Here is a 17,751-nt window from a genome sequence, read left to right as displayed (position 1 = left end):
TTATGAAGTATTTTATTCATGACATTCAGGGTGATTGGGACACTTTTTGCCATTGAGATGACTTGGAAAAAGTGTCCCAATCACCCTGAATTCACACATCTTCTGCACTAGTATGTTGCCTTGTCTACGGTCGCTTGCTTCACGCTTATCCTTCGACGTCATTTCCGCTGCAGTTCACATTGTTGTGTGAGTAAAAGTAGATTGAACCTATAATAGAAATAATGGTTGTACCATATAAATTAATTAACGAATGAAATACCATACAAACGATATCTTCATCGCAAGTTATCGAAACGCCGTAATACATCAATCGGCTAAGGAAACCGTTGTTTTATAGGGACTGAAATGCATCTTTACGACAGTTAGCAAACTTACCGGTGTTGTTACATGGCAACCGTCAAAGCAGACAAAACTGACAGGCGTCTTTTTTTCTGCACGTTCAGTTACAAATAACATCTCACAACCCACCAAAGAGGTATAGACGCATATTAGTTTAATTCATTCAAATGAAAAGATAATTATACTTCTTTCATGTGTGTCTTTATTTACATTTTTGAATAATGCTTCATTTGGTTTTGATTATCATCTCCGTGCATTAAAGTATTTTAACATTTGTGTTTTTTAGAATGATCAAGAGTTTGCCCCAAGATGTTCAGGCACAGCTGCGCTCTGGTGTTGCTATTTTCTCATTGCAGCAATGTGTGGAGGAGCTCATATTAAACGGTGTTGATGCTGGAGCAACATGTGTTGCTGTCAAAATAGACATAGAAGCCTGCAAGCTGCAGGTGATCGACAATGGTTTAGGAATGTGCCGGGAGGACATGGAGAAAGTGGGATTGCGATACAACACGAGCAAATGCAGCTCGCTGGAGGATCTGGATAATCTCAGATTTTATGGGTTCAGAGGGGAAGCGATTTCCAGTATTGTCTCCCTTGCAGAAATGGTTGAAATGTCATCTAGGACTAAGCTGTCGGTGAAAACATACGTTAAAACCTTTAATGAAGCAAATGCATCGGATGTTTTTGAAGCTCAAACTGTTCGTCCCTCCGCAGGGACGACTGTGTCTGTCCACAATCTCTTCCACAACATGCCAGTCCGAAGAAAGCGAATGGATGCTGTTTTAGAAACCGAACGCATCCGTCAGAGAGTGGAGGCCATATCTCTGATGCACCCATCTGTGTCATTCACAGTGAAAAAAGAACATTCGGCTCACATGATGGTGCAGCTCTCTAAAACCAGCAGCACCTATTACAGGTTTTTGCAGATTCATGGCTTGAATCGAGCCCAAAAGCTCGGAGAAGTCAGTTACGTCCATGAGCAGTTCGAAATGACCGGTCATATCGGCCGTGAGGGTCATTACAATAACAGCTTGCAATTCCTATTTGTAAATGGGAGGCTTCTTCTGAAGACACGCATCCATAAAATACTCAACAGCCTTCTGAAGAGAGTAAACAGTGCTGCGAGACAAAACAACAGCCCGACCGCTTATCCTTTAACATCGAGTCCCAAACAAAGGGGTGGATGTGATGTCCATGGCGTCTATGTCTTAAATATCAAATGCCATTACTCAGAGTATGACATATGCCTCGAACCAGCCAAGTCCTTGATAGAGTTCAAAGACTGGGATAATGTGCTCATCTGCATTGAAGAAGGAGTAAAAGCATTTCTTACTAAGGAAAATCTGGTGACTGACTTTTCCATGAATGGCGATGGACCAACAAGTAGTCCATTGAGGAATGCAAAGACTCCTGTGGCAGAACAAAACCTCAGTGCTGAGCAAACACATGAAGCGTGTGACGCACCGCCTGAGAAAAAGGATAATGCAAGTGGTTTGGAACTCTCCGGTGGTGTTCAAATGTTGGAGCAAGTGTCAATAAACACCGAAACCGTCGCCAGTGAGGAATCAGATGCTGAAAAAGCTCTTCTGGGTGGCGATTTGCCTTTGCAGACCACATGTGCAGTTGCTACAGAAATGAATAACAATAGCAAAGAAAATGAAAATGCAGTTTGTCCAAATACAAGCCATAAGGATTTGCCAGTTCATGTTAACAACAAAAACAACAGCATAAATGTGATGGGAAGCAAAAAACAAAAGATTTCAATTCTGGATGTAAAAGGGGCACAAGATAGTTTAAAAAGATTTGGCTCTCCAAAAAAGAGAAAGTTGCCATTAAGTGACATTGAAGAAGACAAACATGTTTTTTATGGTACCAGCTCAAAGACCTGCAGAACTGCACCATGCCGTAAATTAACTCTGTCTTTTGAAACAGGATCCCTTGACAAGTTCAAAAGGTTGTTTGGGAAGGATGCTGAAAAAAAACAACCAAGTATGGAAAAAACAAGCCTTTTACGACCCGAATCCTCTAGACAATCCAATGACTGCTTTGTAGGATCTACTTTGTGCTTAGATGATTTAGACAAGCCCTTATTGAGGAACATTTCAGGTGTTCCATATAGTTCTGAATGTTATGCAGAATCTTCACCATGGAACAAGGGAGAAAAAATATCATTGGCTGCCAAATGTTCTCACTTAAAACATGACAAAATGGCATTCAAAGAGGTCAACGGCGATACAGACTTTCTTACTATGGAAACTTTGTCTTTTCCAGTTGTACAAGACTCGCACTTTGAAGAAAAGTCCTGTGAATTAGAAAAAAGCCTCTTAGAAGAAGATTTTTTATTTAGATCCTCTGGAACTGTTGATTCACTTGTCCATGATTCTACTAAAGACTTTCCAGTCTTCGCTCAGATTGAGGCGGACACAACAATACCATCCTCCATTTTAGAAGACTCACACCTCTGCAACAAGAATGTGACCTCCTTTTTGGGAAGTGTGAACAGTGTTGATGAAGCCGGCGTAACCTCGCAGCTCGATCCTCTTTGCAGCAACACAGGAAATGCAGGTCAGACTACAAATGACAGTACTGAAATAATCCCAATGTCCAGCAGCTGGCTGGCTCATTATGACAGTTGCTTAGGAAAGCTGGTTTACATAAACCAAGTTACAGGGCTCAGCAAATACGAGACTCCTCCTGTGGAGGAGACTCAAGTGCCATGTACCACAGATGTCACTAACATGGCAGTCAGTGTTATTTCAAGAACAGGTGGGAGAAATTAAGTGAGACGTTTTTGGATCGCTAATGTACAGATATTTATATTATAATCAGCTTGTCTTTGCTCATAGGATTTGAGTACAGGTGCTATCCATTTCACACAGACATTGTACTTCCCTTTCTGCCCAAGCCCAGAGCAGAAAGAGCTCTTAATTCAGGGACAGACAGCAGAGGTACAGCTCTAGACTGACATCAGGACTGAAATCAGCTTTTAAGTGCACATTAACTAATTGTTTTTCTTCTTACTCTATTAAGAGGATGCCCAAGGTCCCGATTCATTGTCGACTTTATTCTCAGAGTGGAGTAACCCCGTGTTCATACGGCCACCAGAGGTATAAAGACTACTGGTTTAATTAATTAAATCATATAGGCATTTTTAATACATTCAATAAATGTATTAAATGTAATACATTTAAACAAATATTTTTATAATATTTATATTTGGCTCACACTGTTAATTATTGCGAAAAGGTTGCTGTGGATGTAACCAGCGGTCAAGCTGAGGGTCTTGCGGTAAAAATACACAATATTCTTTTCCCCTACCGGTTTACCAAGAATATGATCCACACAATGAGAGTAAGTAATACAAATCTAATCTTTTTGTGCAGTGAGGAACCGACACTTACAGTGATGAAAATGAATGGAAGATTTTGTTATTTTTTTACCTCAGGTCATCAATCAAGTGGACAAGAAGTTCCTTGCTTGTTTGATAAATACAACAGAGCAGGAGGTGTCTGAAAGCAGTACAAATGAAGGTACCGTAGCCTGAACATCATTACATTGACTAGTGTGAGGATCAGTGTTGCCACAGTTACTTTGAAAAAGTAATCTGATTACTCCTTTAAAAAGTAACTTAGTTATTTTACAGATTACTTGATTTTAAAAGTAACTAAGTTAGATTACAAGTTACTTTATTAGTTACATTCAGCATTTGCCAACAATACCCACTTTATTGGAAGTGCATTTTTAACAGTAACGTTCAAAAATGTATCATTTTAAGTTGAAATAAAAAAATATTTCCTGAAAAAAAAAACATGTTTTAATAAAAAATGTAATAAAGACTTCTTGACTTCATTTAACATAAATACTCTCCCCGAGACGCAAGAAGAAAGCAAAAATATATATTTTTACTAAGGAAAATGACAAAAATAGTAACTCACAGTGACTTGGATAAATTACTTTAATCTGATTACTGGTTTGGAAATAGTAACGCGTTAGATTACTCGGAACTGGAAAAAAGTTGTCAGATTAGAGTAACGCGTGACTGGCATCACTGGTGATGATGTCCTAAACATTTGTCATTGCCTTCTACCTGCAGGAAATCTCCTAGTGTTGGTTGATCAACATGCTGCCCATGAAAGAGTTCGACTGGAGGGATTGGTAACAGGTGAATAGTAATGATGTACGGGTTAAAGGGATAGTCCACCCAAAAATGAAAATTATCTCATGATTTACTCACCCTCAAGCCATCTTAGGTGTATATGACATTCTTCTTTCAGACGAATACAATCGGAGGTATATTAAAAAAAATGTCCTGGCTAATCCAAGCTTTGTAATAGCAGTGAATGGTAAATGGACTGCATTTATATAGCGCTTTTAACAGACCCATGGCCATCAAAGCGCTTTACACATTGCCTCACATTCACCCATTCATACACCGGCGGCGGTGTCAGCCATGCGAGGCGCCATCCAGCTCGTGGGGTTAGGTGTCTTGCTCATGGACACCTCGACACTTGGTCAGGTGGATCCGGGGATTGTTTGTAGACAACCTACATGAACCACTGAGCCACTGCCACCTCAGTAAAATATCTTGCTTCCACCAGACCGCCTTCTGTATTCAACTTATGAAGAAAGTGAATGTCTCTCGCAGTTCAAAATGCTTGCGCCACGTCGCGTCAGTTACGCTTTTTCTGTAAGTTGAACACAGAAGACGGTCTGGCGAAAGCTAGATATTTTACTTTATAACGTGTTAAATATGGATATTTTGTTTACCCAACAAACCTATCAGTTTGCTTCAGAAGGCCTTTATTAACTGCCTGGAGCCATGTGGATTACTTTTATAATGGATGGAATCAAATTTTGGGCTCCCATTCACTGCCATTTATAAAGCTTAGATTAGCCAGGACATTTTTTTAATGTAACTCCAATTGTATTAATCTAAAAAAAGAATGTCATATACAACTAGTATGGCTTGAGGGTGAGTAAATCATGGGGTAATTTTCATTTTTGGGTGAACTATCCCTTAAAGCACCAAATTAGCATGTTAGAATGATTTCTGAAGGATCATGTGACACTGAAGGAGAGTAATATTGCTGCTAAAAATACATCTTTGCCATCACAGGAATACATCACATTTAAAAATATAGTAAAATAGAAAACAGAGATTTTTGATATTTGTAAAAGAAATTCACAATATTACTGTTTTATTGTTTGTTTGTTTTTATCAAATAAATGTAGCCTTTGTGAACATAAAAAACTTCTTTCATAAACAATCTTACCAACCCCAAACTTATTAAAAGATAAGAACATAGCAAAGTCCATGTAAAAGCATTTGAAAAAAAAGGTTAATAAGCTTTAAAGGGGCTATATGCGTTTTTCTGAAATTTAAACTCGCGACTGACACCTGTGGCCAAAAAACAGAACTGCTCTTATTTTCTGCTCGCTCTCGTAGCGGTGGTAACGTCACATCCGCAGACAGCGCGGGAAAAAACGACCCGCCAGAAAATAGGAAAAATAGGATACAGGTTTATAGGTGCACCCACTGTGAGCGGACAAGGTGTCAGTATGCTCATCAGGAGATGTTTGAGTCATAAATGGTAAAATAAAAAGGCTATTGTTACGTTTATTTTGGGGAAAAAGTTGCATATAGCCCCTTTAAGACGGACATACGGATTCAATGTATTTTTCCCACACTACTTGTTGTTTGATGTAGACTCCTATGAGGATGACCCAGACGCACCTGGAAAAAAGAGGCTATGTTCTTCAAGTGTAACCCCACCCTTGGAAATTAATGTAACTGAGGAGGAATTCAGACTTCTGAGGTCAGTGCAGCTGTTTAAGCTGTTTGAACATTCCTGATTCCATCGTCATCTTCTCTCTTAAACATGCATGTGTGTTCAATTAGTTCTGCACCTTTGCCGAAACAAAATGCCATAAATCTTTCTTTTGTTCTTGAAGGTCTTGTCAGGCCTTCCTGAGGGGTCTTGCTTTAGATGTAAGGCTCCCAAAGAGTGAGTCACTAAATGTGTTGTTGGAGAGACTTCCTACGTGTTTCATAGAAAAAGAAAGCACAGAGCTCCGCCGTGGAAGGCGGTCAGTAATTAAAACCATTGCAGAGGTCAGACTCAGTTCTTATTTTATTTTAATTTTAATTGATTTCAGCTTCATTTAGACCCTTACACGGTATATTTTATTCTGTAGGACTACCTGCGAGAACACATTGAGGTGAGCTGGCATGTGCATACGTGATTTGCAGTGCTGGGTAGATTGCTTACAGATTGTAGTCTATTACTGAAAACAAATTACAAAAAATTGTAGTTAGTAATGTAATCTAATACATTACACATTTTAAATAATATAATCTGAATACTTTTTAAGATTACTTTTGACCTAATTTGATTATAACATTGTACCATATATTGTACCATATTGATAAAAAATACAAAGAGAAAGAAAAATAACATGAAGTGCATTAAAAATTACATTACGTCAGGATTTCCCAAGCTAGGGTTTGGGAAGGAACTGCGGAGGCATTGTAAATTGAAAAGCTACAAAATTAATTAAATCTTAAAAATGTTAAATTAAAAGAAGTCATTGTAAAATAAAAACAATCAAAATAAAACACTAACAAAAAGATAAAATATTTTATTTGTTTATGCTTTGTGGCCTTTTCACAGAAGACCTCATTCACAGCAGCGCCATCTTTTAATTTTTAACACAATATAATCTAATTACAAGTATTAATTTTTGGAATATGGTTACATGATCTAGATTACATGTAATCAGTTACTACCCAGCACTGGTGATTTGTATCTAATATGTGAACAAAATTCATTTTTGGAGCTTGAACAGGATATACAGCGTATTTATGATATGTTGTTTTTTAACTCATATTGCAGATTCTTCGCTCGACAGGAAGAGTGAGAGGAACGCTGCCTCTAACAGTACATAATGTTCTCGCTTCACAAGCTTGTCATGGTTAGTGTTATAAATCCACCATTGAGTTCAACTTAAATATATTCTATTTATTAACTGTTATAGGGAGCACGGAAACAGTCTCCCCTCCGCCCCATTTATACAAAAGAAGCCATGATGTGTCTAAACATTTTTGTGTACACTTTGTGTACATTTAACAATTGTCAAATATTTTTAGTTGTTTTTAACTATGTAGGCAATATTGCGCATTTTCAAAATATTCTTGTTTAAATTGAATTTAGTTTGTTTATTTATCTTATTTATCTCTAACAGGAGCAATTAAGTTCAATGACATTTTGAGTAAAGAGGAATGCTGTAGTTTGGTGAGCTCGCTCTCCTCTTGTCATCTTCCTTTCCAATGTGCTCATGGAAGACCTTCCATCGTCCCTCTGGCCGATCTTCACCACTTAGAAGATCAACAGGTATGTTTCAGTTGTAACACTTTATTTTACAGTGTCCTTGTTACATATGCTACATGTACTTACCATAGTAATAACAGTACATTTTGCATAATTACATCCAACTAACCCTCAACCAAGCCCTAATCCTACCCTAACCCTATAGTAAATCATTAATATTACTCAGTACTTAAATATATAAGTACACTGTAACAATGACACTGTAAAATAAAGTGTAACCGTTTCAACTAATCTGCAGCAAATTTTGTTTGGTTGATTTAAAAAAAAAGGGTTGAATATCATAAAAGCTGATGATGAGTATAACATTATCAGCCGTAACCCATAGCCTTCCTTTTAATTTCGTATTTTTTCTAATATTTTATATGTTTCATTTGTATATCCCCACAGGATCTTCCCAAACCAAATCTGAGGAAATTGAGAAGGATGTACAAGTCATGGCAGCTTTATGGAAAAGATCAATCTCTTGCACAAAACAAAGCATGAATTTATAAACCAAAAACCTCCTGCACTTCACCATTTTTGAATTAAATTATTTATTTTAGAGTTCGCCTGCTTCTGTTTATTGCTGGACGGCTTTTATTTTGTTACAATTTTGGCGCATACAGTTGCTCCCACAACAACAACTGCTCTGGGATGGAGTAGCCAATAATAAAGGTCTATACTCGATCGTGAAGTATTTTCCACCAATGAAATGGTCCCTTACAAAGTTGTGGTCCAATCAACGTAAGCGTAGGAGGGCGCTAAAATGGATGAGGTTCCTAACAGAGCTCATTGTTAGTGCGTTGCGTTGCGTTGATCTCTGGAAGAGGCAGCAGGAAGATCTCACGTCAACGTTAACAAGTATTACTCCATAGGTGAGTTTCACGTAGAAATGATACATTATAACGTAAAACAGTTTTAGACTCAATTTATGATGTATGTTGATAAATTATATCAGTTTTTGTGAGTTAAAATCAAGAGTATCTTATCCTCCCAATTCAAAGATGGCCGAACAGCAGCACTGACGTATGAATTTGGCGCTTTCTGCACAAGATTAAAATGTCAATCTTACGATCTCTGATAATGTTTAAGAAATCGCAGCCTTTGTTATGCTAACGTTACAGTTTTTTTATTTGCAAAGTTAAATAATTCATTTATACAACTGTTTGAATGCTCTTGAAGATTACTGTATAACCCACATTTAACGGGATCTGAACGAATCTCGTGTGCTGATGTACAGTAAAGCCTTAACGTTACCATGATACTTTAAAAAATGAATTAGCATTTAAACAAGTTATTGCTAATCTTTTGAAGATTCGCAATAATCAAGTCGTATGTGGCATTCCGGACCATTTGGCCATTTTGTTAATATACAGTCAAAACAATGAATTGCATCATTCATGACATGTGGTTTGCAGGGACTTAGTATCAGGTCTTGGAAAACCTAGAAATATCGGGAAGTTTTACAATTTTGATGCGGATGTATTTAAATGTTAATAGTTTTTTGTGTGGTCATGCTCTAAGCATCTATTAAGCTGCATTCTTTTCTAATTTTAGAAAATGTTTGCAGTAATGATAAAACAGTGTTATGGTGTCTGTATTTGATTTGGTTATGTTGACTTTCTCTCTGCATCAGTGATGAACAGGATTCGGATCCACGTGCTGCCATCCAGCAGAGGTCGAGTGACTCAAGCTGCTCGCTCTCAAGAACCTCAGACCTGTTCCTTCACCCAGAGACCCTGTTCACAGCCTCGTTTGGAGGGCCTGGAGTTCTGCATCAAACATGTACTTGAAGATAAAAATTCTCCCTACAGGCAATGTAGTTATGTTTCCAACAAGAATGGCAAACGCTGCCCCAATGCAGCCCCAAAACCAGAGAAAAAAGAGGGGTGAGTGTGTTTGTTTACTCTCTTAACATGGTTAAAGAATGTACCTGCTATAGACTGCTGTTTGACTAGTAATGTGTTTTTCTTTCTGTTAGGGTAGCGTTCTGTGCTGAGCATGCACGCAGAAATGCTTTAGTTCAACAAGCTCAAATGCGGAAGGCATCTGCTTCTGGACCGTCGCCCGAAGTTCTGCTGTCCCAGCTCAGCGGCTATAGTCGGCCAGAATCTGGAGCTCACAGTCAGGAGGGCCGGAGTGAAGCTAGTCGCATACTAGGTGAGATCTAACTTGCTTCAAATTGTGCTGTTACTTGTTTTTGGACTCGTAATCGTTGAGTAATCTCTTTAAAGGCTGGATGTGTTGCAAAAAAACCTGTGTGTGTGAACTGATAAATAAAGTGACACCAGTTTGGTTGCTGCTCCTGAGGAAATTACCCGCAGTGAAATCAACCAGCAACAAAAGACCCCATTATAACAAGCTAAAAATGTAAATGCTTCTTTGAAACAGAATGCAGCAATTTTTGCTTATTCAATTATATTTGTTTATTTTTTAGATTTTTAAACTCGCATCAAAGGATGCTAACTAATGGTTTATGCAGTGTATTATTTTAATGATTTTTATGGTGATATATTCTGCCATTTATATATTTAAACAGAAGTACTAAAATGATTAGTCCTATTATGTTTTGCTATTTGACACAAAATAAATGTTTAATAGATTTGGACATAACAGAATAAAATCATGATAGAAGCGATGCAATGTCTTGTGTTTTTTTAATTTATGTTGATACATTTTGTCTGTATTTATTTCCTTGTATAGATGAAGATAGCTGGAGTGAGGAGGAGCAGGATCCAATTGTTTTGGATCAGACGTGGAGAGGAGACCCTGACAGTGATGCTGAAAGTCTTGATAGTGACCACGAAGATCCTTTGAAGTGAGACATTACTCATTTTATTTTTTATCTGCTTTGTCAAAAGCAGTTTGAATACATTTCCATTATCTTTCATTGGTAACAAACCTCCACTCTCTTTTCTCCTTGGGATTGTCAGATGCCAAGAGAATAAATCTCCCAAATGGGGCTTTTCTCTAAAAAGGATACATTTTCTTCCCAGTGTTTTACTTAATCATCTCAATCTGGCAACCATGTGCACACACTCTCTGTGCTGCAAAAAAGTGTTGATGATCTGACAACATTGACAAACATTTATATTGGAGTTGTGAAACTTTGTGAAATTCTGGCTGAATGAGTCTCATACAGCAAATCTGTGCTCCTTCACAAAGCCACTTGTGACCTTTTCTGTGATGAACTGTAATAAATCCAAACATGATTCTTGACCGTATTGTTTGTGATCATGGTTGGTTATATGAAACGGCACATTACATTACCCCCTTTTAATCATTTTATATGATAATATATCTCATAATATGATACTAATTATTATAATCATGGTTATCAGTTTAACCATTATTGTGCAGCCCTACCTGAGATGTCAGCTGATGGAGTGTGACTTATTTTCCATAGGCATGCGGGTGTTTACACAGCAGAGGAAGTGGCGCTCATCACACGTGAAAAACTAATCAGACTTCAGTCCCTCTACATAGACCAATTCAAACGTCTGCAACACTTATTAAAAGAAAAGAAACGGCGCTACCTGCATAATCGCAAGATTGAGCATGAGACAATTGGTAAGGCTGCTGCTGTCATTCGTGGTTTCATTCATGTATTTGGTCAACATATAATATAATCAGTTTTTTTTGTTACAAGGAGGCAGCCTGTTAACGGGTCCAGAGGGCCTGTCCATGAAGGAACGCGAGAACCTGAAAAAATTAAAGGCTCTGCGACGTTATCGCCGTCGCTATGGTGTGGAGGCGTTGTTGCATCGCCAGCTCAGAGAGCGAAGACAAGCGATTACTGAGGGAGGCACGCCACAGGTATGGATGGACTTTCTAGTAACGTCTTAAACGGATAGTTCAACCAAAAATTAAAATAATTTACTCACCCTCAGGTTGTTCCAAACCTGTATAAGTTTCTTTGTTCTGCAGAACACAAAAGAAAATATTTAGAAGAAAGAGCAACTATTGACTACCATAGGAGGAAAAAAAATACTATGGTAGTCAATGGTTGCTCTCTCTGCTTTGTTACAAACAGTTTTCAAAATATCATCTTTTGTGTTCAGCAGAACAAAGAAACTCATAAAGGTTTGGAACAACTTGAGGGTGAGTAAATGATGACAGAATTTTCATTTTTGGGTGAACTATCCCTTTAAAGGTCCCATGGCATGGCATTTTTCTATTATTTTATAGTGTTTTCTGAGGTGTACTTATATTATTAGTATGATTTTTACATCATAAAATGTCATAATTTAGAAATAAAAGGCATTTTTTCTATACTGCTGTTTGCCCTGTGGCTGAATGCCCTGCTTCAAGAGGCGTGTCTGCTGTGAGACTTCAGTAAAAACGCTCCACTGTTGTGATTGGCTGACATCTTTGCATTTTAAATGAGCGGAGGGGGCGTGGTTTAACGAGGCACGAGCAGGCACGAGTCTGCCAGAGAGACGGATGGACCTGAGTTCACTTCTCATCAGTTCTCTCAGCATGTCTCAGTTCAGGGTGAACTGTTGTAGTTACTAGCATATACTTCAGGTTATTAGTTTATTTCTAGTCGGAGGGACTGTCACTCATGTCAGAAAGTTAGTAACTTTAGTAAATTATGGATCAGCGCTGACTCGAGACGCGAACCGTTTAGAACGATTCAGTCCGATTTGGTGAACTGGTTCGGTTCACTAAAAAGAACCGATTCAAAAGAATGATTCGTTCGCGAACCGGACATCACGGAGACTAAGCGATTGCTAACAAAGTTATTTATAGTAACTACTGAGTTATGAGAGCGCTGTCAGTCAGCGCGAGTTTATTGTGTTTGTATCTGAGAGTTCTGAATAAACACGAGTCCCAGTCACACAGAGTCCTCTTCATCATTATTCTACCAACTTTGTAACACATGCAATGTTCCATTACAGCGAGATGAACGAGTTAGTAAGTGTTGAGTATAGCATTATTTCTAGATATGTTCCAATCATATGAATAGCGTCATTGACGCGCATTGAGTAACTTACACAGCGCAAACAAAGTCACAACAGCTGTAATCGAATGTAACGTTAATCCAGTTTATTGTGGGGAAAGCTGGCTAGCCTAGCCGGATACCCTCACGCTTACCCTCCTTCTGCTTAATCTCACGCCGCGTTTGGCTCCTCCGCTGTGGGCCAGATGCAGTACTGGGGGTCGGGGATGTTGGAGGCCGAGCTTCGGCGTGCGTGAAGTTTATCTCTAAAGATGTGACTGCTGATGTTAAACAGAAAAGACTGTATGCACATTTAAGAACAGATAGACGCGACAAGGACGTACAAAAACACTGACTCACAAGATAGAAAACACGAAAACACCGTTCTGTCGGGAGAGAGAGAAGCCGCATTGTGTGCACAAATAATAAATAATAAGCTACACATAAGAAATCAATGATCACAGATCAGAAGGAACTGAAGAAAGACTTCTGTTTTCATTTGTACATCCAAACACTGAGAAACTGCCAGTGTTCACTCGTTCACAAGTAACGTTAATGATCTCGAGTGTTTGCATGGGCGTGCCAGATTCTCTGGGTGGAGGAAAGGGAGGTAACCGCTCCTGCTTGGACGTCAAACCAGGAGACTTCAGGATTGGCTCGTCTGGCCTGTCATTTTCTCAAAGGCAGAGAGAGACAGCCAGAACTCGGGTTTACACCGATCAACATTTCTATCCACTTGGGGACAATATTCAGGCTAGGGGAACTCATATTAATGTTGAAATACCTCATAAAATGAAATTTTCATGCCATGGGACCTTTAAGGTTTTGTTTCTCGGTCTCAAGATAGACAATAAAAGGTTTAAACTGGTTTTAACAGACCTGAATGACATTTGATTGTTAGACTGTCAGATGGGCATCAGCAGGGCCGTATGCAGGGTTTCATAATTCATAAATCCAAAATTTAAGGTAGTTAAGGGGTTCAGGGGCATCCTCTCACGAGAATTTTGATTTCTCTGATCTACATATGTGCATTTAAAGATGTTTGAAGGCCAAAAAAAAAAGTCAAGTTAGTGAGCAGTAGATTATTTGTCAATACCTGCTCTCCATCAATCTTTCCTTTTCTCTGTCACCTTATCTTGTCTCTTCCAATCCTAAAGCTGGGCTTTTACTGAGAGTCTTTTCATTTTCGTCTGTCTGAAGAAAGTAAACATGGGGTCTACAGAAAGTTATGTATTATGAATCATTTTCGTAGACAGGTTAATTTACTGAAGGCTGAAAAGCTAGGTAATTAAGTTTATTAAATTAATTCACAACATGTTCCCATTCAATATTAATCTTAAGCCTAATATAATGAAAGCGGCTTTGTTAATGTTTCTTGTCCCCTCAAATTGAGTTACTAATTATTACATTACATGAATCACGTAAATTTATATAGGCCTATTTTCAATTCAAAATGGCTAAATTAGACAAACGCTTATTAGTTTGCATCCCTGATTATCTTAGTCGGTCGTTTAACATTTCTTTATTAAAACATGTAAAATATGAAATGTTTAGTTATTTGCATCTTATCTCGCACATTATGACCGTTAACTGAAGTGTCGTGCTAAGCTGGAATTTGCACTCAGCAGCTTTTGTGAACATAAACTAAAGCCTGCCTGCCTTCTTTGATTTGATTGGTCATCTCAAATATTTTGACATTGAGCGGTGAAAGACCACTGAGGCAGCATAGTTGAAAAGATCTTGGTGCTGTGCAATATCCTTGCAACACAAAAGTAGAGGTAATACTAATATATTAGGCAATTATTTCACACTTTTATTTTATACACCTCTGAAAAATAGATGTCCGGACCTTGGTGACCTCACAGCTGGCTACGGCCATGGGTGTCAGTCTGAGCCTATTGACATGCTCAGGTATTTTTTATTAATAGAATTGGTGCATCTTTTAATTCTTTTGTGTGTGGTTTTTTTTTCACACAGGCGATGCGTTTAGGCCAGAGATGTATTTCCTTTGTGGAAGGGACACGATGTTCAAATCAGTGTCTGCCAATGACTCGACATTGTGTCTCTCGTATCCTTATTTATTTCTGGTGTAACTATACATTTTATGTTCAGATCCTTTTTTTTTTAACTGACTTTTGAATGAAAATATACATGTATTTAGTTAATAATATATTTAAATTATATACATAAACATTCACATGCTCTTGTAGCCCTGAATCAAGGCCCGCAGCTTGCTGTAGTTGTTGGTTTCAAACAGTGGCTTATACAAAAGTCTTCTCATTGTGTGTTCTGTTGACTTCCCAGAATTATTTAATGGGAGAAGTCGATTCAGTTTGAAGGAACAGTTCAAGTTTTCCACCTCCACCAGCCTCCCATATCTTTGACATTTAAAAGTTATTTCCTCAGTTCTCCTTATCTCCTTAACCCTGCACAATAGACATTTATCAAGATAGTAGCCAAGTTTTATTCAAGATATGCCCTGGTCTGAAGGACGTTCCATGTGATCGGCCTGTGCACATGGGGCAGTCGGAGGAGCCTCGCTGTCCTCTGCACCTGTCTCTGCCTCCACCCATGTACCAGCCTGAGCAGGAGTCTCTTGCCCCGGAGCAGCTGGCGTCTGCGCCCACAGACATGTACCTCAGTGCTGCAGAGCTCCAGCCAACAGAAAACCTACCTCTGGAATTCAGTGATGTATGATTTGTGTTGGTTTTTCTCATTAAAATGAAAATCGCTGTGTGCAATTGCTTTCCTTGTGTTTTGGCACATCCCATCACAGAAAGTTGGCAGCATCAGAATAATTAACACCGTAATCTGCCCTAAATTTGTTCACCAAAATATCTTACCCCCTCTTCAGATTGCTGAGGTATCCATCAAGTATCTACATGCCTGCTAACAGTGCTGCTCAAACATGTTCCCTGCTGTGTAAATCATATCCCGTAGCCTCACATTAATGACAAGCAAATTAATCTGAATGTTCAGCAGTCATCTTCCTTTAATTGTATGTCTGACATTTTTTTGTGTGCCCACAGTAAAACCTCTCATTTAATTTCATTTTTGGAAACGTCTCATTTTCCTGTTATGCTACAAACTATTTATGTGCTTATCCATTATTTTTTCCCACTGCCTGCTTTCAAAAACACAAACAACATTGCTGAATTTTGTGTTAGTTATTTGGCCGTCAGTGACGCTTCAATTTTGATTGTTTTTTATTTAGTTTATATATATATATATATATATATATATATATATATATATATATATATATATATATATATATATATATATATATATATATATATATATATATATATATATATTAAATGATAAAGTATCACACCTAAAACTATTTTCTGGGTTTCTTGGATAAATATTTAGTGTTTTTTTTTTTTTTTTTTTGTAGAAATGTGCTATTGATTGAGACATTTCAAAGGAAGTTTTTATTATGAAAAGTATCTCAGATTAATACCAATCAATGTATTTTCTGGTACGTTGTTGTTACAAAAAATATGAATACCAAATCAATTATCAGCCAAAAGCAGAAATTAGGATTTATCTAATTTCCAATTTTTACATTTAGTTTACATTTGCGTTTTTCTTTCTTTCTTATAAAGCAGTAATAATATAACATTGAACTATTATTGATGAATATCCATTTTTCATACTGTATATTTTAATTTTGACATTTTTTTTTATTAAAAAATAATTTTTTAGACAAAATGGCATGGGATTTAACATCAGCCATTGGAGACATACAATAGATACTGTCCAGAACTTAAATATTAGTGCATCCCTAATCATCAGTGATGTAATTATAGTCTCTTGGTGTGCAGGATCTTGACGTTGAAGATGAGGGATTGCAGTGTCCCCCGTCCCCCTTGCTGTTCGACACAGCGCTCGCATTAGAGGACCAAACCATCAGAGAGATTGCAGAGGCCCCCATGGACATTCTGACCGGGGCGGAACATGGAGATCTAGACGGATCTGCCCAAGATGCTGAGCTCTCGGAGAGAGACGAGTTGTCTGTAGAAGATGAGGTAATTATCACTGTTGCAATATGTGAATGATGCAACCTCAGTGTTGTCTCTTCCTTGCAATGGCAAGTGGGCACTTAAGCACCAGAGCTACTGTCTTGTTTTGCAGGTTGAATCTGAAATACTTGAAGCAGTTGGACATGCGGTTTCCACGCAGAATTCATCAAAGGATTCTGACACGAAAACAACAGATGCCTTATCCTGAGCACCTTGTGACCTGATTTTCTCAGCTGTCATACTGTTGATATTTCGAAGAGTTCAAATGTCTATTTAAAAGCCATATTCCGGAAGTCTTTCATCACAATTCAACTCAACATTCTCATTACTTAAAATAGCACAATGGCACATGTTCTGATAAAGGTTGTGTTTTGTGAAACTAAAAGAACATGCACATAGTTGTACAGAAAGTCCAAGCACCATCTCCACTTTTATCCAGTACATTTCTGGTTTCATATGATATTCATGAATCATACTGGGATTTGTTCACTAAAATAAACCTTTACATCTCGTCTTGCTCTTGTTAATTATAATTTTGCACTCATGAAAGGAGTTCCTCTGGGATAGTCAGGGTTCCCACGGTCTTGGGAAAACCTAGAAATATTGGAATTTTTATCATCACAGCCATGGAAATTTCTATAGTGGATTACATGGTTCTAGTAACGATCGGGTGTGTTTCCCAAAAGCATCATTAGCCAACTTTGATCAAGTTCCATTGAACTCTGGGTAATGATTGAACTTGCAACTATATGGGAAATGCATCCCATCTCTGTAGAACTTACCTGCAAGCCGTTGTTTGATTTGTGAGCAAATTGTTTTTATGAGTTTTTTATTTAATTATATAATTCAAACTGGTTCACAGAGAGATTCATTATATATAAATATAATGTAAACACAAATGACTGGAAAAGGTCATGCAAATCGGTCAAAAAGCAAAAACCCTGAACAATGAAATGGTGTCTTGATGTTTAACATTTACTAGTTGTGTTTCCTGCTTGAAAATTAAGCAGTTAGGAACATTGTGGCCAGCAAGTAGAACAAGATTAGTCGAAAATAATAGTTTTTAAATGAAATG

The 17,751-nt window shown here is 37.9% G+C and overlaps 2 protein-coding genes across 3 annotated transcripts; both read left to right on the top strand.

Moving 5' to 3' along the window:
• The first annotated feature begins 160 nt into the window (after positions 1–160).
• mlh3 (mutL homolog 3 (E. coli)) lies at positions 161–8,274 on the top strand. 2 transcript variants are annotated; one of them, XM_079802390.1, is made up of 13 exons: positions 161–475; positions 626–3,105; positions 3,186–3,287; positions 3,370–3,446; positions 3,586–3,690; positions 3,785–3,869; positions 4,433–4,501; positions 6,047–6,155; positions 6,292–6,451; positions 6,535–6,558; positions 7,233–7,311; positions 7,582–7,730; positions 8,115–8,274. In XM_079802390.1, the coding sequence occupies exons 2-13, from the start codon at positions 627–629 to the stop codon at positions 8,208–8,210; spliced, it is 3,534 nt and encodes a 1,177-aa protein (XP_079658516.1). In that variant the 5' UTR covers positions 161–475; position 626; the 3' UTR covers positions 8,211–8,274. The 2 variants fall into 2 exon arrangements, with proteins under 2 accessions (XP_079658516.1, XP_079658517.1); XM_079802391.1 differs by lacking the exon at positions 3,186–3,287 and having other exon boundaries at positions 626–2,904; positions 8,115–8,273.
• Positions 8,275–8,321: 47 nt separating this feature from the next.
• On the top strand, positions 8,322–17,189 carry kansl2 (KAT8 regulatory NSL complex subunit 2). The gene is made up of 10 exons (XM_079802392.1): positions 8,322–8,581; positions 9,343–9,595; positions 9,688–9,866; positions 10,410–10,524; positions 11,113–11,276; positions 11,356–11,522; positions 14,626–14,716; positions 15,086–15,339; positions 16,479–16,682; positions 16,789–17,189. The coding sequence occupies exons 2-10, from the start codon at positions 9,345–9,347 to the stop codon at positions 16,882–16,884; spliced, it is 1,521 nt and encodes a 506-aa protein (XP_079658518.1). The 5' UTR covers positions 8,322–8,581; positions 9,343–9,344; the 3' UTR covers positions 16,885–17,189.
• The last annotated feature ends 562 nt before the right edge of the window (positions 17,190–17,751 follow it).

The sequence above is a fragment of the Gobio gobio genome, assembly GCF_949357685.1.
Source record: "Gobio gobio genome assembly, chromosome: 21".
Lineage (NCBI taxonomy): Eukaryota > Metazoa > Chordata > Actinopteri > Cypriniformes > Gobionidae > Gobio > Gobio gobio.
This window is presented reverse-complemented; position numbering and strand designations above follow the sequence as displayed.

Bases quoted from the DNA above. Each gene is read 5' to 3' on its own strand.
- mlh3 (XM_079802390.1), top strand. From the start codon at position 627: ATGATCAAGAGTTTGCCCCAAGATGTTCAGGCACAGCTGCGCTCTGGT. The intron at 6,559-7,232 runs GTGAGCTGGCAT...CTCATATTGCAG, and splicing joins ACCTGCGAGAACACATTGAG to ATTCTTCGCTCGACAGGAAG. The intron at 7,731-8,114 runs GTATGTTTCAGT...ATATCCCCACAG, and splicing joins ACCACTTAGAAGATCAACAG to GATCTTCCCAAACCAAATCT.
- kansl2 (XM_079802392.1), top strand. From the start codon at position 9,345: ATGAACAGGATTCGGATCCACGTGCTGCCATCCAGCAGAGGTCGAGTG. The intron at 10,525-11,112 runs GTGAGACATTAC...TATTTTCCATAG, and splicing joins GACCACGAAGATCCTTTGAA to GCATGCGGGTGTTTACACAG. The intron at 11,523-14,625 runs GTATGGATGGAC...TTTTTCACACAG, and splicing joins CTGAGGGAGGCACGCCACAG to GCGATGCGTTTAGGCCAGAG.